The 25,685-nt window shown below is 44.5% G+C and overlaps 1 protein-coding gene across 4 annotated transcripts in view; it reads right to left on the bottom strand.

Annotated features, from left to right (window-relative positions):
• Positions 1-25,685, bottom strand: part of LOC148138596 (uncharacterized) — a 51,075-nt gene that overhangs the window by 11,086 nt on the left and 14,304 nt on the right. For 3 of the 4 annotated variants that reach the window (XR_015753940.1, XM_087981579.1, XM_087981580.1), the window contains one exon: positions 9,689-9,797. The exons of the other annotated variant lie outside the window; for it this stretch is intronic. Coding sequence is in view for 2 of the 3 variants with exons in the window: in XM_087981579.1 (XP_087837705.1) it covers positions 9,689-9,797 (109 nt within the window). In the remaining variant the exon portion in view is untranslated. The remainder of the gene's footprint in view (positions 1-9,688; positions 9,798-25,685) is intronic. 4 annotated transcript variants of the gene reach the window in all.

Genomic DNA, 25,685 nt, shown 5'->3' with positions numbered 1-25,685 from the left:
AACTTAGTGAGTGAAATAATCTTCACATTTTTAACCTGTATTATTTGCCAGTTACCTGAAAGTAGTCATTAAAAATTGTGACGTTAAAAATTTCTCACTCTGTCTCTCTGTAAATGAAATATCCTGGAAACAAATCAACTACTGGTCGAAATCACTGCTTATCCTTCTCAGCTCCAAGGAGAATTGTCTGACCTGCTAACTCTCCATAAAAGAGAAACCTACCTTAATTTTAATTTATTAGTGTCATAGAGATGTACAACACAGAAACAAACCCTTCAGTCCAAATTGTCCATGCTGACCAGATATCCCAAATTAATCTCGTCCCATATGCCAGCACTTGGCCCATAACCTTCTAACCCTTTCCCAATCACATATCCAATGAGATGCCTTTTAAATGTTGTAACTGTATCAGCCTCCACACTTTCTCTGGCAGCTTATTCCATATACGTATCATGTTTAGCTTGAAACTTTGCCCCTAATATCCCTTTTCAATCTTTTCCCTCACGCCTGTGCTTTCTAGTTTTGGACTAACCTAAACAGGAATAAGACCCTGGCTGTTTACCCTATCCATGCCCCTCACGATTTTATCAACCTCTATGGTCACCCCTCAGCATCCGATTCTCCAGTGAAAACAGCCTCAGCCTATTCAGCCTCTCCCTATAGCTCAATCCCTCAATTCTGGCAACATCTTTGCACATCTTTTCTGAATCCTTTCAAGTTTCACAATATCATTCCGACAAGGACTGAAAGCAGAATTCCAGAAGTGACTGAATCAATGTCCTGTACAGCTGCAAAATGACGTCACAACTCCTGTACTCAATACACTGACCGATAAAGGCAAGGATACTAAACACCTTCTTCACTACCCTGCCTATCTATGATTCCACTTTCAAGGAACTATGAACCTGCACTCCAAGGTGTCTTTGTTCAGCAACACTGCCCAGGACCTTCCCATTAAGTGTAGAAGTCCGGCCCTGATTTGCTTTTCCAAAATGCAGAACCTCACATTTATCAAAATTAAACTTCATGCCACTCCTCAGCCCATTTGATCGGAGTCTCATTGTACTCTGAGGTAACTTTACTGTCCACTGCACCTCTAATTTTGGTGTCTACTGTAAACCTACTAACCATAGCTCCTATATTCACATGGAAATCATTGATATAAATGACAAAAAGCAATGGACCCAGCACCCAGCCTGACAGCATTTTGCTCACCACAGGCTTCCAGTCCTAAAAGCACCCTCCACCAAGACACTGACTGCTCAGCAAGGTTAGAGCTCATGGAATACAGGGAGAACTAGCCAATTGGGATCCAAAACTGGCTCAAAGGCAGAAGACAGAGGGTAGTGGTGGAGGGTTGTTTTTCAGACTGGAGGCCTGTGACCAGTGGAGTGCCACAAGGGTCAGTGCTGGATCCACTACTTTTCGTCATTTATATGAATGACTTGGATGTGAACATAGCAGGCATAGTTAGTGAGATGACACCAAAGTTGGAGGTGTAGTGGACAGTGAAAACAATTACCTCAGAGTACAACGGGATCTTGATCAGATGAGTGAATGGGCTGAGGAGTGGCATTTGTGGAAATCAAATCTTAGCAGGACTTATACACTTAATGGTAAGGTCCTGAGGAGTGTTACTGAACAAAGAGACCTTGGAGTGCGGGTTCATAGCTCCTTGAAAGTGTAGCCACAGGTAGATAGGATAGTGAAGGCGGCATATGGTTAGAACGTTAAGTACAGGAGTTGGGAGGTCATGTTGTGGCTGTACAGGGCATTGGTGAGGCCACTATTGGAATATTGCTTACAAATCTGGTCTCCTTCCTATCGGAAAAATGTTGTGAAACTTGAAAGGGTTCAGAAAAGATTTACAAGAAAGTTACCAGGATTGGAGGATTTGAGCTCAGCTGGGGGTTGAATAGATTTTGAATAGAATGGGGCTATTTTCCCTGGAGCGTCGGAAGCTGAGAGGTGAGCTTATAGAGGTATATAAAATCATGAGGGGCATGGATAGGATAAATAGACAAAGTCTCTTCCCTGGGGTGGTGGATCCCAGCACTAGAGGGCATAGGTTTAGGGTGAGAGGGGAAAGAATTTAAAGAGACTTGTGTGGCAACGTTTTCACAGAGGGTGGTACGTGTATGGAATGAGCTGCCAGAGGAAGTGGTGGAGGTTGGACGAATGCAACATTTATAAGGCATCTTATTGGGTATATGAATAGGAAGGATAAGGGCCGGGTGCAGGCAGTTGGGATATCTGGTCAGCATGTACTGGTTGGACCGAAGGGTCTCTGCTTCTGTGTTGTACATCTATGACTCTTTGATCTTCCAAACAATTTTGTATCCAAATAGCTAATTCCGCCTGTATTCTATGGTGTTGAACTTGCTAACCAGCCTGTTATGTGGAACCTTGTGTCTTTCTCAAGTCCAAGTTAATGACTTCCATGCACAAAGCCATGCTGACTCTCCCTAATCTTTTCTTGCCTTTCCAATGACATGTAAATCCTGTCCCTGAGAATCCCTTCCAACAACTTGCCTGCCACTGACTTCAGGCTCACCGGTCTATAGTTACCGGGCTTTTCCTTACTACCTTTCTCAAATAATGATTTGGAGATGCCAGTGTTGGACTGGGGTGTACAAAGTTAGAAATCACACAACACCAGGTTATAGTCCAAACGGTTTGATTGGAAGCACACTTCCAAATAAACCTGTTTGACTATAACCTAGTGTGTGATTTTTAACTTTCTCAAATAATGGCACCCATCTTCCAGCACCTTGTCTGTGGCAATTGATGATACAAATATCTCAGCGAGGGGCCCAGCAATCACTTCCCTGGCTTCCCACAAAGTTCTGGGATACACCTGCTCAGACTCCTGGGATTTATCCACCTTTCTGCTTTTTAAGACATCCAGTACCTCCTCCACTGTAATATGAACAATTGCCAAATTATCACTATTTATTTCTCCAAACTCTCTAGCTTCCATATCATTTTTCAATAAAAACTGATGTGAAATACTTACAGAATCTCTCCCACCGCCTGCGGTTCCAGAGACAGCCTTACTGATTTTTGAGGGTTGCTATTCTCTGCCTGGTTACTCTTTTGTCCAGCCATCCCTTTCCCTGGAAATAACCACCCGCAAACAAATTTTGCAAGTTCTTACCTTGTGCCATCGAAATTGTCCAAATTAGAAGGCTACCTATTAGATCTGGTCTATTATTTTCTGTAACTATTTTAAAGCTAGTAGAATTATCAGAGAATCCAGACAGCGTGGAAGCGGGCCATTCAGCCCATCACATCCACACTGAACATCAGAGCCTTCTACCCTACCCCTATAACATTGCAATTCCAATGAGCAATCCACCTGGCCAGCACATCCCTGAACACTATGGGCAATTCAGCCTGGATAACCCACCCATCCTACACATCTTTGGACTGTGGGAGGAAACCAGAGCAACCAGACGAAACCCACGCAGACAACCACAACAAGGTGATCATCCCTTTCTTATTTCCCAATTCTATCCAAATAACTTCACTGGAAATATTCCCAATATCCTCCCTGAGCACAATCATAAAGGTATCCCTAATCCAAAACGCCATTCTGCCTCCTCTCATCCCCCTTTCTATCCTTCCCATTGCACCCTAGAACATTAAGCTGCCAGTCCTATCCATCACTGAGCCACGTTTCTGTAATATCCATGATATCCCAGTCCCATGTTCAAAACTATATCCTCAACTCATCTGCCTTCCCTGATGGGCATCTTGCACTGAAATAAATGCAGTGAAACTGCTCTGTCCCACCTCATTCTGTGCCTTGCCCTTGCTTGCCTTGACTGTCTAACTTCTCAACTGTACCAGCCTCAGACATACCTCTTCTCTCACTATCTCTTTAGGTTTACCCCCCACTCCCTCACTGGTTTAATGCCTCCTGAGTAGCACTAGCAAATCTCCCTGCCTGGATATTAGACACCTTCCAATTCAGGTACAATCCATCCTACTTATGCACGTCAATTCTACCCCAGCAGAGATTCCAATGATCCAAACATGGCAATCCTTCTCCCCTGCACCAGATCCTTAGCCACACATTCATCTGCTCTATCCTGCTGTTCCTACTCTCACTAGCATGCGGTATTAAGAGTAATCCAGATATTACTACCCACGAAGACCTACTTTTTATCCTCCAGGATAATTTGCTATATTCTCTCGTCAGAACCTCATCCTTTCCTCTTCCTAATGTACAATGAGCTCCCACTGATCATACTCCCTTTTGAGAATACTCTGCTCCCTCTCCGAGACATCCTTGTCCCTGGCAGCAGGGAGGTACCACCCATTCTGATGTCTCACTGTCAGCTGCAGAAACGGCAGTCTGTGCCCTATACCAGAGAATCCCCTATCACCATCGATCACCAGGAACCTCATATACCTCACATTACATTGGAGCCAGTCTCTGTACCAGTACCTTGCTTGTCAGTGCGATATGCCCCTGAGAGTGCGACCTCCGACGCTTTCCGAAACAGTGTACTTGTTTGAGATCAATCAGCCGGACCCCATTGTGAGGTAAGTGGTGGGATCCTCTCTCTCTCTGCCCTGTGATGAGGTTCATCATTCACAGTGAATGGGGCAGTATCACAGAGCACAGGTTCTGGGGGCTATTCAGCCCATTGGGACTGTACTCTCTCCCTCTGGAGATGCTGCAAATCTGTCCCAACTCCCCTCTCACTTGCCCAAAGCCCACTAAGTCTTTCCTTAAAAGGTAAAATTATAAATCTGTTTGAGAACACCTGCTGAATCTGTGTCGCTGCCGTTCAGCCTATTCCAGGTGTGCAGAACTTACTGAGTGAAATAATGTTCCCATTTTCACTCTGCATTATTTGCCAGTTACCTGAAAGTAGTTACGAAAAATTGTGATCGTGCTAACAATTCCTCTCTCTCTGCAAATTAATTGTTTGGAAACAAATCTGCACCTGGTCCAAATCACTGCTTAATCGTCTCAGCTCCAAGGACAATTATCTGTGCTTCTGCTAGCTCTCCACAAAAGAGGAACGCATCTTAATTTATTAGTGTCATAGAGATGGACAGCACAGAAACAGACCTTCGGTCCAATTCGTTCATGCCGACTCGGAATCCTAAACTACTGGAGTCCCATTTGCCAGCTATTGGGCCCTATCCCTCAAAACCCATCCCATTCACGGATGCCTTTCAAATGTTGTAATGGCATCAGTCTCCACTACTTCATCTGGCAGCTCATTCCACACACACACCACACTCAGCTTGAAAACGTTGCCCCTTCGATCCCTTTTAAATCTTTGCCCTCTCAACTTAAGCCCATGTGCTCTTGTTTTGGACCCACCTCACCTGGGGGGGAAAAAGACCCTGGCTGGTCACCGTATCCATGCCCCTCATGATTTATAAATCTCCATAAAGTCACCTCTGTCTTTGACTCTTCAGGGAAAATAGCCCCAGTCTCTCCCTGTAGCCCAAATCCTTCAACCCTGGCAATGTTTTTGCAAATCTTGTCTGACTCCTTTCAAATTTCATAACATCCTTCCCAGAACAGGGATATTCGAACTGAAAGCAGAATTCCTGAAATGGCTTAATCAATGTCCTGTGAAGCCACAATATGACTTCCCAGCTTCCGTATTCAATGCATTGACTAATAAATATAAGCATACCATACACCACCTTCACTAGTCTGCCTACCTGCGACTCTACTTTCAAGGAACAATGAACCTGAACTCCAATGTCTCTTTGTTCAGCAACACTCCCCAGGACTTTACCATTAAGTGCATAAGTCCTGTCCTGATTTGCCTTTCCAAAATACAATAGCTCACATTTATCTAAATTGAACTCAGTCTGCCATTTTTCGTTCCAATGGCCCATCTGAACAAGATCCTGTTGTATTCTGAACTAACTTTCTACACTGCCCACTACACCTCCAATTTTAGTGCCTTCTGACCATATCTCATATATGCACATCCAAGTCATTTATTGAAGGCCCCAATATCCATTGCTGCAGCACACTGCTGCTCACAGGCCTCCAGTCCACAAAGCAACCGTACATCACCACTCTCTGTCTCCTACCTTCAAGCCAGTTTTGTATCTAAATGGCTCGTTCTCCCAGCATTCCATGTTATCTAACCTTGCTAACCAGTCTGCTTTGTGGAACCCTGTTCAATTCCCATGGAGACAACGTTCACAGGCTGCCATCATCAATTGTCTTTGTCACTTCTTCAAGAAACAAAACACACTCAAGTTAGTGAGACCCGATTTTGCACAAACAAAGCCACTTTAACTCTCCCTAATCATTTCCAAATACACGTATATCCTGCCCTTTAGAATCCCTTCCAACAACCTGCCTGCCACTGACTTCAGGCTCACTGTTCTCTTGTTCCATGGCCTTTCCTTACCACCTTTTTAAAAATAATGGCACCTCACCTGTCGCTATCAATGATACAAATGTCTCAGGAGAGGCCCAACAATCTTAATGGAGGACAGAGGGGGTTAAGGAGGATATTCCAGAGGTTTGTGTCCTTGGCAGCTCCAATCGTGGAGTGATGTAGGTGGGGAATAGCTGTCAACGGAGACAATTAGTGGTTAATCGTGGGTAGTGTGTAATGGCAGGCAATGTGATAACAATGTGTGTGAGTTAAGGTTGGAGGGGTGGGGTTCAAGGGCAGTGGTGTCGGAAGTAGAGGAGATACACTGGAGGGCATTGTTGACCACATGAGAGGGGAAATTGCAGTCCTTGAAATATGGTCCATTTGGTATGTTCTGGAGTGTTCTGCCAGCTTGCATCAAGCTTCACTGGAACACTGCACCTAAGCATGAGACAGATGTTGGCCAGGGAACACACTCATGTGTTAAAGTGGCAGGCAACCGGGAGCTCAGGGTCTTTTTTTGCCTGAGAGAGAGCACAGAATGATCCAAATTGCACTTCATTTCTTTGTAGGAACTGTCAGATTTAGTCCCAATCACCCAATTCATAATGTTAACCTGTAAACTCCTTATGGACTCAAATCCTAGCACCTTTACAGGTGGAATGTTCCAAATTCTGATAACTCTGTTCATTGAGAAAAAGATGCCCTAAGATCCCTTTTAAATCTTTTCCCTCTCATCTTAAGCCTGTGCCCTCTAGTTCTGAACCCACAGAACCTGGGAAAAAGTCCCTGACTGCTCACCTTATCCAGATCCATCATGATTTTATAAACATTTAAGGTCACCTCTCAGTCTCTAACTCTCCAGGAAAATAGTCCCAACCTATTCAGCATTTCCCAATAGCTCAACGCGTCCAACCCTGGCAAAGTCCTTGCAAACCTTTTCTGAAACCTTTGAAGTTTCACAACATCATTCCTAGAACAGGGAGATTGGAACTGAAAACAGAATCCCAGAAGAGCATTAATCAATGTCCTGTACAACCACAATATGGTGTCACAACACCTGCATTCAATGCATTGACCAATAACGGGGAATGTACCAAACACTGCATTCACTACCCCGCCTACCTGTGACTCGACTTTCAAGGAACTATGAACCTGGACTCCAAGGTCTCTTTGTTCAGCAATGCTCCCCAGACCTTACCATTAAGTGCACAAGTCCTGCCCTGACTTGCCTTTCCAAAATCCAACAGCTCACATTTATCTAAATTGAACTCCATCTGCCATTCCTTGCTCCATTGGCCCATCTGATCAAGATCCTGTTGAATTCTGAACTAACCTTCTTCACTGTCCACTACATCTCCAATTTTGGTGCCTTCTGTAAACCTACTGACCATACCTTACACATTCACATCCAAGTCAATTATTTAAGGACCCAATATCGATCCTTGTAACACACTGCTGCCCACAGGCCTCTAGTCCGCAAAGCAACCGTCCATCACCACCCTCTGTCTCCTACCTTCAAGTCAGTTTTGTATCCAAATGGCTTGCTCTCCCTGCATTCCATGTTATCTAACCCTGCTAACCAGTCTGCTTTGTGGAACCTTGTTGAATGTCCACATAAACAACATTCACCGCCTGGCTTCATCAATTTTCTTTGTCACTTCAAAACATTCAGTTAAGTTAGTGAGACATGATTGTGCATGTACAAAGCCACATTGACTCTCCCTAATCATTCCTTACTTTTCCTAATAGATGGATATCCTGTCCCTCAGAATCCCTTCCAACAACTTGCCTGCCACTGACTTCAGGCTCACTGTTCTCTTGTTCCATGGCCTCTCCTTACAATCTTTTAAAAATAATGGCACCTCACCTGTCGCTATCAACGATACAAATATCTCAGGAGAGGCCCAACAATCACTTCTAGATTTCCAGAAAGTTCTGGGATACACCTGATCAGATCCCAGGACTTTATCAACCTTGATGCCATTTAAGACATCCAGTACTACCTCCTCTGTAACATGGACACTTTTCAAGTTCTCTCTGTTTATTTCTCCAAACTCTCGAGTTTCCATATCCTTCTCCAGTAAAAAATGACATGAAATATTCACATATCTTTCCCACTCCCTGTGGTTCCATAGACAGCCTTGTTGATCTTTAAGGGGTCCTATTCTCTGGTCCAGTTAATCTTTTGTCTGTGATATATTTGTTTAATCTCTTTGGATTCTACTTAAACCAGTGCCTGAAGCTATTTCATGTCTTCTTTTTGCTCTCCTGATTTCCCTCAAGTATAAAAGCGTGATCCTGTACTCCCAATTCCTCTGCCTCTGCCATATCTGCTCCCAGGAGGAGCAATTCCACCCCAGGACATCCCAGAAAGGCCTCCTACTTCAAGGACCACAATTTCCCTCTCACTTGATCAACAATGCCCTCCAATGCGTACCCTCCACTTCCTGCACCTCCACCTTTATCCCACCACTTCAACCACAATAAGATTATAACCCTGCAATCTTCACCTTCCACCTCACTAATCTCCAGATACAGTGCATTAACCTCTGTTATTTCTGCTACCTAAAGTCTGATCCCACCACCACAAATATATTTCCCTCTCCACCCCTATCTGCGTTCCACAGAGACCATTCCCTCAGCAACATCCTTGTTAGGCCCACCCCCTCCAACCAACCCATGCTCCACACCCTTGACCCTCCCTTGCCGCCACGGGAGATGTAAAACATGCGGCCACACCTCCTTCTGACCTCTGTCTAAGACCTGAAAAGGATCTTTTCACATTAGGCAGAGATTTCTCCGCACATCCCAAAACCTCATATACTGCATCTGGACACTATGGGAAATTTAACATGGTTCATCCAACTAACCTACACATCTTTGGACTCTGGGAACAAGCTGGAACACCCGAAGGAAACCCTCACAGACACTGGGGAGAACGTGCCAACTCCAACACAGAGTGGCCCGAGGCTGGAATCAAACCCAGGTCCCTGGTGCTGAGGAAGCAGCGCTAACCACTAAGCCACAATATTTTTGGTGCTGATGTGCTGCCCCACTGATAACTCAGTCACTCACCCTGCCTCATTTTCTAAGTGGCAGTGATGGAGTGAAATTATCGCTAGACTGTTAATCCCGAGAACCAGATAACGTTCTGGCGACGTGGGTTTGAATCCCATCACGGCAGATTTTTGAACGTGAATTCAATAAATATCTGGAAAAATTAATTTTGTGACGACAATGAATCCATTGTCAATTGTTGGGAAATCCCATCTGGTTCACTCATGAGCTTTAGGGAAGGAAAATGCCATCCTTACCTGGTCTGGTCTGCATGTGACTCCAGACCTATAGCAACGTGGTTGATTCTTAACTGCCCTCTGGTTAAACGAAGCAATAAATGCTGGCCGAGCCAGTGACAGCCTCATCCTGTGAATGAATAAAGAAAACAGGTCAAGTTTTGTTCCTTCTCTAGTAGGTACATCCTACAAACTGAATCTGAAATGTTCTCGTACACACTGAACAAATACCTTTCCATCCAAGCCCTTCACACTACAGCACTCCGAGGCCATGTTGGTAAAGTTAAAACCCTTATCATTGTATCCATATTATTCTTACAGATAACTGAGGTCTCCTGGTAAAATTGTGTCTCAATTCCCCGCTGACTATTGGGACAGAGTCTATAATACAATCCCAATAAGATGGTCATCCCTTTCTTATTTCTCAGTACCACCCAAGTAACTTGCCTGGATGTACTCCCAGGAATATCCTCCCGAAGCCCAGCTGTAATGTTATCCCTAATCAAAGACGCCAGTCCCCCTGTACTGTTGCCCCCTTTCTATCGCATCTACACCCTGGAATATTAAGCTGCTAGTCCTATCCATCCCTGAGTGATGCCTCTGTAATTGCTATAATATCCCAGTGCCATGTTCAAAACCATACCCTGAGCACATCTGCCTGACCTGTCAGGCCTCTTGCACTGAAATAAATTCAGTGTAACTAGTCCGTCCCACTTTATTCTGTGGCTTGCTCTTGCCTGCCTTGACAGTCTAATCTGAACAGTACCAGCCTCGGACATCCCTCTTTTCTCACTATCTCTTTAGGTTTGCCCCAACTCCCTCACTGGTTTAATGCCTCCCGAGTGGAACTAGCAAATCTCCCTGCTCATCAGGACCCCATGCTTTCCCCTTCCTATGCCATTGGTACCAATGTACAATGTCCTCCCACTGGCTATTCTCCCCTTTGAGAATATTCTGCACCCTCTCCGAGGCATCCTTGACCCTAGCATCATGGAGGCACCACCCCATTCTGATGTCTCACTGTCAGCTGCAGAAATGGCAGACTGTGCCCCTGACTAGAGTGTCCCCTATCACCATCGTTTGCGTGGAACTGGATATACCTTATGTTAGAGCCAGTCTCAGTTGCAGTAACTTGGCAGTCAGTGCTATATTCCCCTGAAAGTCTATTACCCCCTACATTTTCCAAAACAGTACACTTGTTTGAGCTGGGGATAACCACTGGATATTCCTGCAGTACTTGCCTACCCCTCCTAGCTTTCCTGGAGGTAACCCATGTACCTGACTGTATCTGCAGTATCCTGCAATCCTGAGACTGCCACCTATCACACCCCTGACCCCTGTCAATTCCTCACTGCCTTTAATCACTCCTCCACCAATCCATGTGATCTGATAAGATTTGCAAAAACACTTCCTGCTGACACAATCATCAGGATCATTGAAACTCTCTCTAATCTCCTTCATCCGATAGAAACAGCACACCACTCTACAACAGGCCATCTCTCCGCCTTAACAATCTACAGACCAAGACAAAGGCACAGTCTTACTGCTCGAAAAATACTGCCCGAGAATAACTTAATGCTTACGCTTTATATTTTAAACATTTAAACAACAGACCGAAAGACATGAAAAAGAAACCCTCACCTTTCTCACTATTAATATAATAAAACCGTCTAAAATTGATGTTTCAAGAGACTGAAACCCACTGAGCTGATCCCGGCTGTGAGCAGCTCAGAGAGCAAGGTCTCTCTGAGGGCAGCTGTGAAATGTCACTGTTTGTTTCTCTTTTCTCCAAGCTGCATTTCCGAGCGGTTTATACCTTCACAACCAGTCAGCTGGGAGAGGTCACTGCTCGGTTTTATTCACTGGAGGTTGCCTTTGCTGCCCAGACCAGTATTTATTGGCCACCTTTATGTGTCTTGGAGAAAGTGGTGGTGAACGGCCTCCCTGAAATGTTGCAGTCCATGTACACCACAGTGATGTTTGGACAACAATCCCCCACTAGACCCACATCCCTCCCTGTCTCTGTAATCCCTCTCCAGCTTCAGAAATTGCATGTGTGTAATTTTACCTCAAATTGTACACGGAGAATGATGGAGCTTTTTTAAAAATAATACATTGCTAAAAACGGAGGCAATGGCCAGATGATATTCTTGCTAGACGAGTAAAATGAGCAATCTTCCGAGGATTACGGTTAGATGGTAGCACCATGGCTGATGGTGGCATCTGATATCAATAAAATCTCGAATGAAAAGGCTCATGATGACCATGAAACTACTGCCGACTGTTAGGAAAAAAACCCATCTGGTTCACTAATGCCCTTTAGGGAAGGAAACTGTCTTCCTCACCCGGTCTGGCCAACATGTGACTCCAGACCCACAGCAATGTGGTTAACTCCTAACTGCCCTCAGGGTAAACATCCACATCTGAGTGAATAAACAAAAAGAGATTTATATTTAAATCGCAGAGGAAAGATTTTTTAAAAACAAAATGGTGTTTTCAAACTTTAAAAAAATCACCTTGGTCAGATGGCACTATAGACGCTGCAATAATCAGGGAGAATATAAGGAACAAATATACAGAGAGATCTCTGATATACAGTCACAACAATTAGGTTATAGTAGTAGGTGATTACGATAGTGTGAAAGGTTTGGTTGGTAAAGAATGTGTTAAATGAGTTCAAGAAATGTTCTTTATCAATATTTAAATGTTCCTATCAGGAAGCAAGCAACACCTGACCTTTTCTTGTCTGATCAGACAGGGCAAGTGACTGAAGTGATAGGACGGGAACAGTCTGGGTGAGAGGAAATTGTGGGCACCATGGAGAAATAGTTGTGTAATCGATAACTACAGGTGAGCTGCCTGATGACTGGAGAGTGGCGAATGTTGTACCTTTGTTAATGAAGGGGTATAAGGAGCAGCCCAGGAACTGTAGACCTCAGTGGTGGGTAAGCCGTTGGAGGCGATTCAGAAGGATAGGATTTGCATGTATTTGGAGAGTTAAGGAATGATTAGGGACACTCAACATGGTTACTTAACAGGGTGTCTCACAGACTTGATTGAGATTTTTAAGGTAGTCACCAAGAAGATCGATGAGGGCAGAGTGGCAGACATTGTTTATTTGGACTTTAGTAAAGCCTTTAAAAAGGTTGTGCAGGGGAGACGAAGTTGTAAAGTTCGATCCCATGGGATTCAGCAAGAGCTTGCCAACTGGATACAAAATTAGCTTAACAATAGGAGACAGTAATAGTGGAGGGTTGTTTTTCACACTGGAGGCCCGTGACCAGCAGTGTTCTCCAGGAATCGGTGCTGGGTCCATTTTTGTTTGTCATGTGTGTAGATGGTTTGAATTATAATATACAAAGCATGGTTTGTTTGTGGGTGACATCAAAAACTGTTAAGGTAGACAGTAACAAAAGGTTATCCACGAATACAGAGGGATCCTGATCAATTGGGTGAATGGGCTGAAATGTGGCAGATGGAATTTAATTTGAATAAATGTAAGATATTATATTTAATAAAACAAACATCTCCTTTAGCCTCATTTAATTAATTACACTAATTAAAAGTAAGGCCTTGAGAAGTGATGTGGAACAAAGAGACCGAGGAGTTCAGGTCTTTGCAGTTTGTATCACATGTAGACAGGGTGGTTAAGTGGGTGTTTAGCACGCTTACCTTCATTGCTCAGACCTTTAGGTATAGGAGTTGGGACCCTGCCATGAGGTTATACATGATGTTGGTGAGGCCTCTTCACTGTGTTCAATTCTGGTCCCCCTGTTAGAGGAAGGATGTCATTAAATTGGAGAAGGTTCAGAAGATGTTTCCCACGATGTTGCCATGAACGGAGGGATTGTTTTAGAAGGAGAGGATGGATAGGCTGGGATGTCTGTCACTGGAGAGCAGGAGGTTGAGGGGTGACCTTATTAGAGGTTTATAAAATCATGGAGTATGTAGATAAGATGAATGGCTGCATGGGAGGGGGATTCAAGACACCGGTGCATACAGTTTGAGAAGAGATGACAAAGGTTTTAAAAAGACATGAGCTTTTCTATTTTTGCACTTATGGGTTGAACTTCCAGAGGAAGTGGTAGCTGTGAATACAATTACAATACTTAAAAGATATTTGGATAAGTACATAAATAGGAAATATTTGGAGGGATATATGCCAAGCAGAGGCAGGTGTGATTAGTTTAGGTGGAATTATAGTCGACATGGATTGGTTAAACCACAGGGTCTGTTTCCATGATATATACCTTTGAAACTCTAACTCTCGGTGTCTTCATGCTCACAACTTTCCCTATCACTGTCACCTCATGAAGCTTCACAACTCTTCCTTATCTCTGCTATCATAAGCATCTCTGTAACATCCTCCAATCACACAATCCTCCCTATCTCTGTACTCTCGATCCCCACAAATCTCTCTGCTAAGTGCATTTCTGTAATTCCAGCCTTGAGGATAGCCCATTTTTAACTCAGATTCCTGCACCCTGAGCTCCAGAATTTCCTACTAAACCTCTCTGCTCATTTGCCTCCCCAAAACATTAACCAATCATCTATCATCTATTCTAATATCAAAAAGGTATTAGATGATCGCAGCGGGCATGTGTGCTTGATGACCAATATGGAGAAGATGGGGGCATTGTGTTCAACAGTTTAATACCAGAGACTCTGACCCCATTTTATTCCGTGTTTCTCAGTGATTCCCTCTTTTTGAAGCAGACATGAGTGAGAAGCAGTGGAGAATGTAAATGATACACGGTCTGCATAGTGAGAGGATTCCACCACCACTGGCTGTTTACCCTCCAGCTCCACAATGTCCAATAACCTATCCATGCTATCGCGGATCCTGGCACCAGGGAGGTAACATACTATCCTCGATTCATGTCTGTGGCCACAGAAGTGCCTGTCTGTACCCCTGACTATTGAATCCCCGTCACTCTCTTTCCTCCTGTTCTTTGCAGAATCCGAAGCGGGATACAGTATCTGTTTGATAACGGGATGATCACTGGGAACTCCTGCATTTCCTTCCTGAACCTTTTACTTGATCTGATAGTCATCCATTCCCTTTCCTAACTCACTGAACGTGCTGTCCATAACATCCTCAGTATTGTAGATGAGCTACAGTGAGTCCACTCACAGCTTCAGATCTGAAAAGCAGTTTCCCAGTAACTGCAGATGGGCACACTTCCTGCACATATTGTCGCCAGGGACACTGGAAGCATCCCTTATTTCCCACATTGTACAAGAGGAGAACACCGTGGATCTGAGGTCTCCTGTAACAATGTCTCTCTAGATTCAGCTAGTTCTCCTATCGCGAGAACTTAAATGAGCTAGCAACCTTTCTTCACTTCAAGCATGTCCATTATAATCTAAAGCCCCGACCTTTACTTAAGCTGACATGTTATACTTTAAAATCTGTTACAAAATATTCAGCAGGTATCTCATAAAAATTGGCTATTCCCATTGGGGCCATGTGAATTTCTGAATGGCCTGAACTAAACCTGAGTTTCAGCTTCACCTTCTCCCTGTCTCACCTCATTGTTTTCACCCAACTCCAAAACACACTCACTGAGCCAAGCAGCACTCTCAGTACAGCCCTGTCATTTTCAGTTGTCACAATCTGGAACATTCCACCTGAAAAGATGCTGGAATTTTAGTCCATAAGGAATTTTAATGGGTAGCTTGCAGAGAACTGAAAATAAGGAGTTTACAGGTTAACATTACGAAGTGGGTGATTGGGGACTAAATCTGACAGTTCCTGCAAAGAGATGAGGTGCAATTTGGATAAATCTGTGCTCCCTTTCAGGGCAATATCTCCTTCCTCAGCTGCAGGGCCCAGAACAGAGCACACACCCAAAGGGTGATCCAGCCACAAATTTGTCCATCTCTCTGATTTTTGCTTTACAAAAGCATTGACGATTAGATTTAGATTACTTTACAGTGTGGAAACAGGCCCTTCGGCCCAACAAGTCCACACCGACCCGCCGAAGCGAAACCCACCCATACCCCTACATTTACCCCTTACCTAACACTACGGGCAATTTAGTATGGCCAATTCACCTGACCCTGCACATCTTTGGACTGTGGGAGGAAACCGGAGCACCCGGAGGAAACCCACGCAGACACGGGGAGAACGTGCAAACTCCACACAGTCAGTCGCCTGAGGCAGGAATTGAACCCAGGTCTCAGGCACTGTGAGGCAGCAGTGCTAACCACTGTGCCACCGTGCCGCCCACTAAATGATATTTTCTCTCAGACAGAACAGAAAAACCTTTCTGTTTCCACAGTTAAATGCCAATTATATTCAGGTCCTGATGTCTCTGCTGACTGTAAAAACCTGTTTTTGAGATCCAAGTCTCAATTAATATCCCATAAAATGAATTCACACAACAAAACTCACAGTCAGTGCAGGATGAATAGTAAAGACAAATATTTATCTTGCACCTAACCTACACGTCTCTGAAAACTATGGGCAGTTTAGCTCCCAGTGCAATGGCAAAGGAGATAGGGGTTAAAGAGTGAATAATAGGTGGGGACAGAGCCCAAAGGAACATTTGGAAAGAAAAAGGACTGGATAGCGATCTGGCTGGGAGAGTGCATAGCTGTTAATGGAGGGAACAGGAACCGGTGTCTGGCAGCATCTCAGTGGATGCGATGGAAATGGTGGCTGATGCCGCAAAAAAGACCCTGAGCTTCCAGTTGCCTGCCACTTCAACACACGAGCCTGTTCCCTGGCCAACATCCCTGTCTCATGCTTACTGCAGTGTTCCAGTGAAGCTTGATACAAACTGGCAGAACACTCCAGAACATTCCAAATGGCTCCGTATTTCAATTACAGCAATTTCCCCTCCCATGTGGTCAACAATACCCTCCACCATATCTCCTCTACTTCCCACACCTCCGCCCTTGAACCCAACTCCTTCAACTGCAACAAGGATAAAATCCCCCAAGTCCTCATATTCCACCCAGGTACAACACATCCTCCTCCACCATTTCCACCATCTACAATCAGACCCCATCAGAGATATATTTCCCTCCCCAGTCCTTTCAGCATTCCTCAGAGACCATTCTCTCTGTGACTACCTTGTTAGATCCACGCTCCCCACCAACCCATCCTCTACTCCCAGCACCTTCGCTCGCCATTGCAAGAGGTGGAAAACCTGTGCCCACACCTTCCCCTCACCTCCATCCAAGGCACCACAGGATCCTTCCACATTCAGCAGAGATAGTTCTTACATTCAAACATTTCACCTATTGAGTCCTTTGCTCTCGATGTGGTCTCCTCTACAGTGGGGAGACAGGACGCCAACTTGCGGAATATTTCAGGGAACATTTCTGGGACACGTACCAACCAACCACACTGCCCTGTGGCCGACAACTTCAACGGCCCCTCCCACTCCGCCAAGGACATGCAGATTCTGGGCTGCCTCCATTGCCAAATCGAGCCATCCGAAGCCTGGAGGAATAACACCACATCGTCCGCCTTGGGACCCTTCAACCACACAGCATCAATGTTTCCTCATCTCCCCTCACTCCACCTTATCCTAGCTCCAACCCTCCAACTCGGCACTGGCCTCTTGAACTGACCCACCTGTCCATCTTCCTTCCCCATTATCGACTCCACCCTCTCACCATTACCTCCCATCTGCATCTACCTATTGCCTTCCTAGCTCCCCTCCCCCTAACCCTTCCCCCCCACTGTCCTATTTATCTCTCAGCACTCTTTCCCACACCGCACATTCCTGATGAAGGGCATATACCTAAAACGTCGATTCTCCAGCTACTTGGATGCTGCCTGACCTGCTGTGCGTTTCCAGTGCCACATGTTAACGAAGCTAGAAGAACAAAACCGCATCACCCACTCGGGTACCCTTCAGCCTTTTGGCCTCAATATCAAATTCAATAATTTCAGATGCTGAACTCTCCCACGTCCTAGCGTCCTAGCTCCCTACCCCACACACTAGGCCTTGTTATTACATAGCCTGCTATTACACACTATCTGTGATTAGCCACTAACAGTCCCCATAAACAGCTATTCACCCTCCCCCAGCCAGATCGATATACACTCCTTTGCCCAATTTCTCCTATCTCTCTCTTTGGGCTCTATTCCCAATCATTTACTCTTTAACCTATACCTTCTGCATATAAACCAACATTTTTTTCTCAGTCACATCAGTTCTGAGGAACATTCATAGGATCAGAAATGCTAACTCTGACTTGTCTTCACCGATGCTGCCAGACCTGCTGAGCTTTTCCAGCACTTTCTGGTTGTTGTTCATCATTTCCATCATCCACAGTGTTTTCTGGTTTTTATTTAGCGGGAGCTTGTAATTCATGTCAAGCAGCCTACACCGTGTGTTTATAAACCGCCCCAGTACCGACAAAATCCATTGTTCTCCCAGTCTTTGCCACTCCCACCACACTCAGAGTCCCCCCCCCCCCCCCTCACAGTGACACTGCGCCTGCACAGCTCATGGTCACGTGTTGGCCTGCTGGCCACACCCCTCATTCACTTCTATTGGCTGGAGGATCACGCCAACTCTCCTACTGGTCTGCAGCTGCTGTCAATCACCTGGGCCCCATTGTGTCATGTTGGTGGGATCCTCCCATACGTGTTGGAGGCTGAAGGGTGACCTCATTGAGTTTTATAAAACCATGAGGGGCATGAATGGGATAAATAGACAGGTCCAGAACGAGAGGGCATAGGTTTAAGTTGACAGGGAAAATATTTAAAAGGGACCTAAGGGGCAACTTCTGTCAATCAGAGGATGCTGCATGCATGGAATTTTCGGTCAGGACAAGTGGTGGAGCCTGGTACAATTACACCATCTGAAACGCATCTGAATGGGTATATGAATAGGAAGGGTATAGAGGGATATATGCCAAGTGCTGGCAAATAGGACTTGATTAGGTTAAGACATCTGGTCAGCATGGACGAGTTTGACCAAAGGGTCTGTTTCTGTGCAGTACATCTCTATGGCTCTGCGGTGGGATGAGCTTCATCATTCACAGTGAATGGGGCAGTATCACAGAGCATAGGGGCTGGGGGCTATTCAGCCCATTTGGGCTGTACTCTCTCCCTCTGCAGATGCTGCAAATCTGTCCCAACTCCCCTCCCATCTGTCCATAGCCCTCCAAATCTTTCCTTAAAAAGTTGAATTCCAAATTTGTTTTGACAGTAACTGTTGAATCTGCATTCAGCTGTTGTTCAACTGTTCCAGATGCTCAGAACTGACTCAGTAAAATAATCTTCTCATTTTTACCTTGCATTATTTGCCAGTTACATGAATGTAGTTACTAAAAATTGTGAGAAACCTTCTACTTTCCCTCTCTGTCAACTAAATATCCTGGAGACAAATCTGCTCCTGGTCGAAATCACGATAGGGGGAGGTTGAATAGACTGGGGCTGTTTTCCCTGGCGTGTCAGAGGCTGAGGGGTGACCTCACAGAGGTACATAAAATCATGAGCGGCATGGACAGGATAAATAAGATAAATAAACAAAGTCTCCTCCCTGGAGTGGGGGCTTCCAGAACTAGAGGGCATAGGTTTAGGGTGGGAGGGGAAATATATAAAAGAGACCTGAGGGGCAACGTTTACACACAGAGGGTGGTACGTGTGTGGAATGAGTGGCCAGAGGAAGTGGTGGAGGCCAGTACAATTGCAACATTTAAAAGGCATCTAGATACGTATATGAATAGGAAAGATTTGGAGGGATAGGGGCCGGGTGCTGGAAGGTGGGATAGATTGGGCTGGAATACCTGGTTGGCATGGATAGGTTGGACCGAAGGGATGTTTCTGTGCTGTATATCTCTGTGATGAATGACCTTTCAGCCTTTTTTTTTATCCAAATAGCTAGTTCTCCCCGTATTCTATGATGTTGAACTTGCTAACCAGTCTGTTGTTATGTGGAACATTGTGTCTTCCTGAAGTCCGAGTTAACGATGTCCATGCACAAAGCCATGCTGATTCTCCCCAATTATTTGCCTTTCCAATTACATGCAAATCCTGTCCCTTAGAATCCCTTCCAACAACGTGTCTGCCACTGACTTCAGGCTCACCGGTCTATAGTTCTCTGACTTTTCCTTACCACCTTTCTCAAATAATGGCACACATCTTCCAGGACCTCACCTGTGGTTATTGATGACACAAATATCTCAGGGAGGGGCCCAACAATCACTTCCCTAGCTTCCCACAAATTCGTGGGATACATCTGATCAGGTCCCAGGGATTTATCCACCTTTATGCATTTTAAGAGATTCAGGGTATCCTCCTCTGTAACATGGACACTTGCCAAGTTATCACTATTTACTTGTGCAAATTCTCTAGCTTCCATACCGTTTTTCAGTAAAAACCAATGTGTAATATTCATATAGAATCTTTCCAACCTCCTGCGGTTCCATAGTCAGTCTTGTTGATCTTTGAGGGTCCCTATTCTCTGCCTGGTCACTCTTTGTCCTTAGTGTATTTCTAGAATCTCTTTGGATTCTCCTTAAACCTATTTCCCAAAGCCATCGCTTGTCCCCTTTTTGCCCTCCTGGTTTCCCTCAAGTATTCTCCTACTGTCTCTATACTCCTCCAGGGATCCACTCAAACCCAGCTGTCTGTACCTGCCATATCCCTCCTTCATTTTCTTGACCAGAGCGTCAATTTCTCTTGACAGGCAGCATTCTCTACGCCTCCCAGCCTTGCCCTTAACAGGAACATACTGTCTGTGTACTCTCATTGTCTCATTTTTACAGGTCTACGGAGGCAATGGCAGATATGGACAGAGATTCAATCATTCTCAGTAAAGAGGAAGTGCTGGGAAAAGTAACAGCCTAAAGGTAAAAAGGGTGCCTGGCCGTGATGGAATGCATCCCAGGGGCTAAAAGAGATGGCCGGGAAAATAGCAAATGTGTTCATGATAATTCGCGAAAATTTGCTGGACTCTGGGACGTATCTGACAGATTGGAAAGCTGCAAATGTGATGCCACTATTTAAAAAAAAAACACCCATTAGTTTAACTTCTGTAGTGGGGAAAATGCTTGAACCTCTCAAGGAAGTAGTAGCGAGTTATCTGGGCAGAAACTATCCCATTGAGCAGACACAGCATGGATTCATGAAAGGCAGCTCATGTTTAACGCATTTACTTGAACTATTTGAGGACATCACAAATGCGTTGGACAAGGGGGACCCGGTGGATGTGCTGTATCTGGATTTCCAGAAAGTAATCGACAAGTTGCCACATGAAAGGCTGCTGTATAAGATAAAGGCTGCACGGCATTATGGGTAATATATTAGCATGGATACAGGATGGGTTAACCAACAAAAAGTAAAGAATGGGGATAAATGGGTGTTTGGATTAGTGATGGCACTACAACTGTTTACAATTTACACAAATGTTTTGGAGTTGAGGACCAAGTGTACGGTGTCAGAGTTCAGATTTGATACAAAGATGAGGTAGAGCAAGGTGTGCAGAGGCCACCGTAAGTCTGCACAGGGATACAGATAGGTTGAGTGAGTGGGTAAGGATCTGGCAGATGGAGGACAATGTTGGGAAATGTGGGGTCATCCACTTTGGTTGAACTAACAGCAAACTGGATGATGAAATGGTGAAAACGTGCAGCAGGTTGCTGTACAGAGGGAGCTGGGTGTCCTTCTGCATGAATCACAGGAAGTTGGTTTGCAGGTGCAGCAGGTAATTAAGGCAGTGAACGGAATATTGTGCTTCCTTGCTAGAGGGATGGTTATGCTGCAGCTGTACAGGCCACACCTGGAGTACTGGGTACAGGTTTGGTCTCCTTACTTCAGCAAGGATGTACTAGCACTGGAGGGGGTGCAGAGGAGGGTCACAAGTTTGGGCCTGGAGTTGAGGGTTGGTGTATGTGGAGAGATTGAGAAAACTGGTTCTATACTCATTGTAATTTAGAAGAATGGGAGGTTGGATGGGGTAAAAAAACAAAATTATGAAGGGAGTAAGTAAGATAGAAGCAGGGAGTTTATTTTCACCAGGGGTGGGTGAAACTAGAGAACATAGCGTCAAAATAAGATGGAGCAGATTTAGGACTGAGTTCAGGAGTAACTTCTTCAGCTAAAGGGTTGTGAATCTGTGGAATTCCCTGCTGAGTGAAGCAGTTGAGCTATCAACTTTATTTCCTTTAAGGCAAAAGGTAGATTTGTGAACAGGAAAGGAATTAAGGGTTATGGTGAGAGAGCAGGAATGTGGAGCGGAGGCCATGAAAAGATCAACCCTGATCTTATTGAATGGCAGAGCAGGTTTGAGGGGCCAGATGAAAGTTTTTGCCTTTGCCATCAAAATTGACCTTTGAAAAGTTAAGTTTCTAAATTGGACAATCTGGTCTATTATTTTCTGTAACTATTTTAAAACTAGTAGAATTATCAGAGAATCCCAGAATCCCAACAGTGTGGAATGAGACCACTCGGCCCATCACATCGATACTGACGCTCAGAGCCTCCTAACCTCCCCCTGTAACGTTGCATTTTCCAGGGTCACCTAACCTACACATCCCTGAGCACTACAGGCAATTCAGCCTGGATAATCCAATCTACCCTGCACATCTTTGGACTGTGGGAGGAAACCAGAGAACCCGGATGAAATCCACGCAGACAACCCCAATAAGGTGATCATCCCTTTCTTATTTCTCAGTTCCACCCAAATAACTTCACTGGGCGTACTCCCATGAATATCCTCCCTAAGCTCAAACATAATGCTATCCCTAATCAAAAACACTACTCCCCCTCCTCTCTTGGCCCCGTTTCTATTCTGCCTATAGCATCTATACTCTGAAACATTAAGCTGCCAGTCCTATCCATCCCTGAGCCACTTTTCTGTAATACCCATGATATCCCAGTGGCATGTTCAAAACCATACCCTAAGCCCACCTGCCTTCCCTGTCAGGCCTCTTGCATTGAAATAAATGCAGTGTAACTACTCAGTCTGACCTCATTCTCTGCTTTGCCCTTGCCTGCCTTGACTATTTGACCTCAGAACTGCACCAGCCTCAGACATACCTCTTTTCTCACTATCTATTTGCAATCACACCCACTCCCTCACTGGTTTAATGCCTCCTGAGTAGCATTAACAAATCTCCCTGCCCAGATATTAGACACCTTCCAAATCAGGTACAATCCATCCTTCTTATGCAGGTCAACTCTACTCCAGAGGAGATCACAATGATGCAAAAATGTGAATCATTTTCCCCTGCACCAGCTCCTTCCAACACCTCCTCCTCCTCTGTAATATGGACATTTTTCAAGATATCACCATTTATTTCACCACATTCTATATCTCCCATGTACTTCTTCACAGTAAACACTGATGCAAAGTACTTGTTTCCCTATCTCACCCATCGCCTGAAGCCCCACACAAAGACTGCCTTGCTGATCTCTATTTTCTCCTAGTTAGCCTTTTGTTCTTAATGTATTTACAAAAGCCCTTTGGATTATCCTTAACCCTATTCGCCAAAGCTATCTCACGTCCCCTTTTTGCCTCCTGATTTCCCTCTTAATTATACTCCTGCTGCCTTTATACTTGAAAATGTTTTGGATTGGAATAAATGCAAAATATTACATCTTGATAAAACAAACGAGGGTAGGACTGACACTCAATAAAAGTAGGACCTTGAGTAGTGATATGGGAACGAAGAGACAGAGGGCTTCACGTCTTGGAAGTTTGTGTCACATGTCGACAGGGTGGTTAAGGTGCTTAGCACACTTACCGTCATTGTTCAGACCTTTGAGTACAGGAGTTGGGACGTTATGTTGAGAACGTACAGGATGTTGGAGAGGCCTCTTCTGGAATACTCTGTCCAGTTCTGGTTGTGCTGTTATAGGAAGGATATTATTAAATTGGACCAGGTTCAGGAGAGATTTACCAGCATGTTGCCATGAATGGAGGGATTGTGTTCTAAGGAGAGGCTGGATAGGCTGGGAATTTTTTCCACTGCAGTGCATGAGGTTGAGGGGTGACCTTATTAGAGGTTTATAAAATCAGAAAAAAAGTGCAGATAAGGTGAATAGCCGGAGGAGAGGGGGATTCAAAACTCGGGTGCATTCATTTTGAGAAGAAATGAGAAAGGTTTGAGAAAAGACATAAGGGTTTTTAAAAAATATATACGTGTGGAATGAATTACCAGAGGAAGTGGTAGCTGTGAATACAATTACAATATTTAAAATACATTCAGATAAGTACATAAATAGGAAATATTTGGATGGATGTGGACCAAGCGGAGGCAGGTACAATTAGTTCAGTTTGGAATTATAGTTGGCATGGACTGGTTGCACCACAGGGCCTGTTTCCTTCCTGTATAACATTATGACTCTAATCCTCACTAACTCTAAATTCCTCCATCCTCAACTCTCCTGATCACTGTCACCTCATCCAGCCTCACAACTCTTCCTTATTTATATAATTCCTCACCAGCCACAGAACGCTCCCTATCTCATGTCCTCCAGTTTCTCAAATCTCTGCTACATGTGCCTTTCTTTAGTTCCAGCCTTGAGGATGCCCTCATTCACTCCAATTGGTTGGAAGACAAACTGGTATGACCTGGTCCTCTAGTACTGCCCTCTGCCCCCTATTGGCCTGCGCTGACATCAATCATCGGGGCCCATATTGAGGTGAGTGGTGGGATCCTCCCTCTCTCTGCCCTGGGAAGAGCTTCATCATTCACAGTGAATGGGGCAGTATCACAGAGCACAGGGGCTGGGGGCTATTCAGCCCATTGGGACTGTACTCTCTCCCTCTGGAGATGCTGCACATCTGTCCCAATTCCCTTCCCATTTGCCCATAGCCCCCCAAATCTTCCCCTAAAAAGTAAAATTCCAAATCTGTTTATGAATAACTGCTGAGTCTGTGTCCAGCTGCCAATCAGACAGTTCCAGATGCTCAGACTTTACTGAATAAAATAATGTTCACATGTTCACATATTATTTGCCAATTACCTGAAAATAGTTACTAAAATTGTGGCATTGTTCACAATTCCCTTCTCTCTGCAAATTAAATATCCAAGACACAAATTTGCAACTGGTCAAACTCACTGCTTAACCTTCTCAGCTCTAAATACAATTATCTGTGCTTCTGATAGCTCTCTACAAAAGAGGAACACATCTTATTTTCATTTATTCGTGTCATAGAGATGTACAGCACAGAAACAGACCTTTGGTCCAATTTGTCCATGCCAACTAGGAATCCTAAACTAATGGAATCCTATTCCCAGCTATTGATCCGTATCCCTCGAAACCGTTCCTATTCATGTACCCAATCAGATGCCTTTCAAATGTTGTAATTGTATCAGCCTCCACTACTTCATCTTGCTAACCAGTCTGCTTTGTGGAACATCTTTCAGTGTCCATATAGACAACGTCCACAGTCTACCTTCATCAATCATCTTTGTCACATCTTCAAAAAAACTCAATCAAGTTAGAAAGAGAGAATTACTCACACAAAGTCATGTTGACTATCCTTAATCTTTCCTGGTCTTTCCAAATACATGTAAATCCTATCCCTCAGAATCCCTTCCAATAACTTGCCTACCACTGACTTCAGGCTGCCTGTTCTGTTGTTCCCTGGCCTTTCCTTACCACCTTTTTAAAATAACAACACCTGTCTTCCAGCACCTCACCTGTCACAAACGATGATATAAATACCTCAGGGAGGGGCACTGTTTTCCTAGCTTCCCACAAATTTCTGGGATACACCTGATCAGGACCCAGGGATTTATCCACCTTGATGCCATTTAAGACATCCAGTACCACCTCCTCTGTAACATGGACACTTTTCAAGTTATCACTGTTGTTAAGTATCAAGTTCTCCAAACTCTCCAGAAAAGAGTAGCATAGTATCTCTCCCACCTCTTGTTGTTCCATAGATGGCCTTCTTGATCTTTAAGAAGTTGTATTCTTTGTCTATTTTTTCTTTTATCCTTGATATATTTGTAGAATCGCTTTGGATTCTACTTAAACCATTTCCTAGAGATATTTCATGTTCCCTTTTTGCTCATCTGATTTCCCTTGAGTATA

The sequence above is a fragment of the Chiloscyllium plagiosum genome, unplaced genomic scaffold (assembly GCF_037043375.1).
Source record: "Chiloscyllium plagiosum isolate Xiang-an unplaced genomic scaffold, Cpla_swu_hap1 HiC_scaffold_40, whole genome shotgun sequence".
Classification (NCBI taxonomy): domain Eukaryota; kingdom Metazoa; phylum Chordata; class Chondrichthyes; order Orectolobiformes; family Hemiscylliidae; genus Chiloscyllium; species Chiloscyllium plagiosum.
Note: the sequence above shows the minus strand (reverse complement) of the source record. Positions and strands in the feature narration are given on the sequence as shown.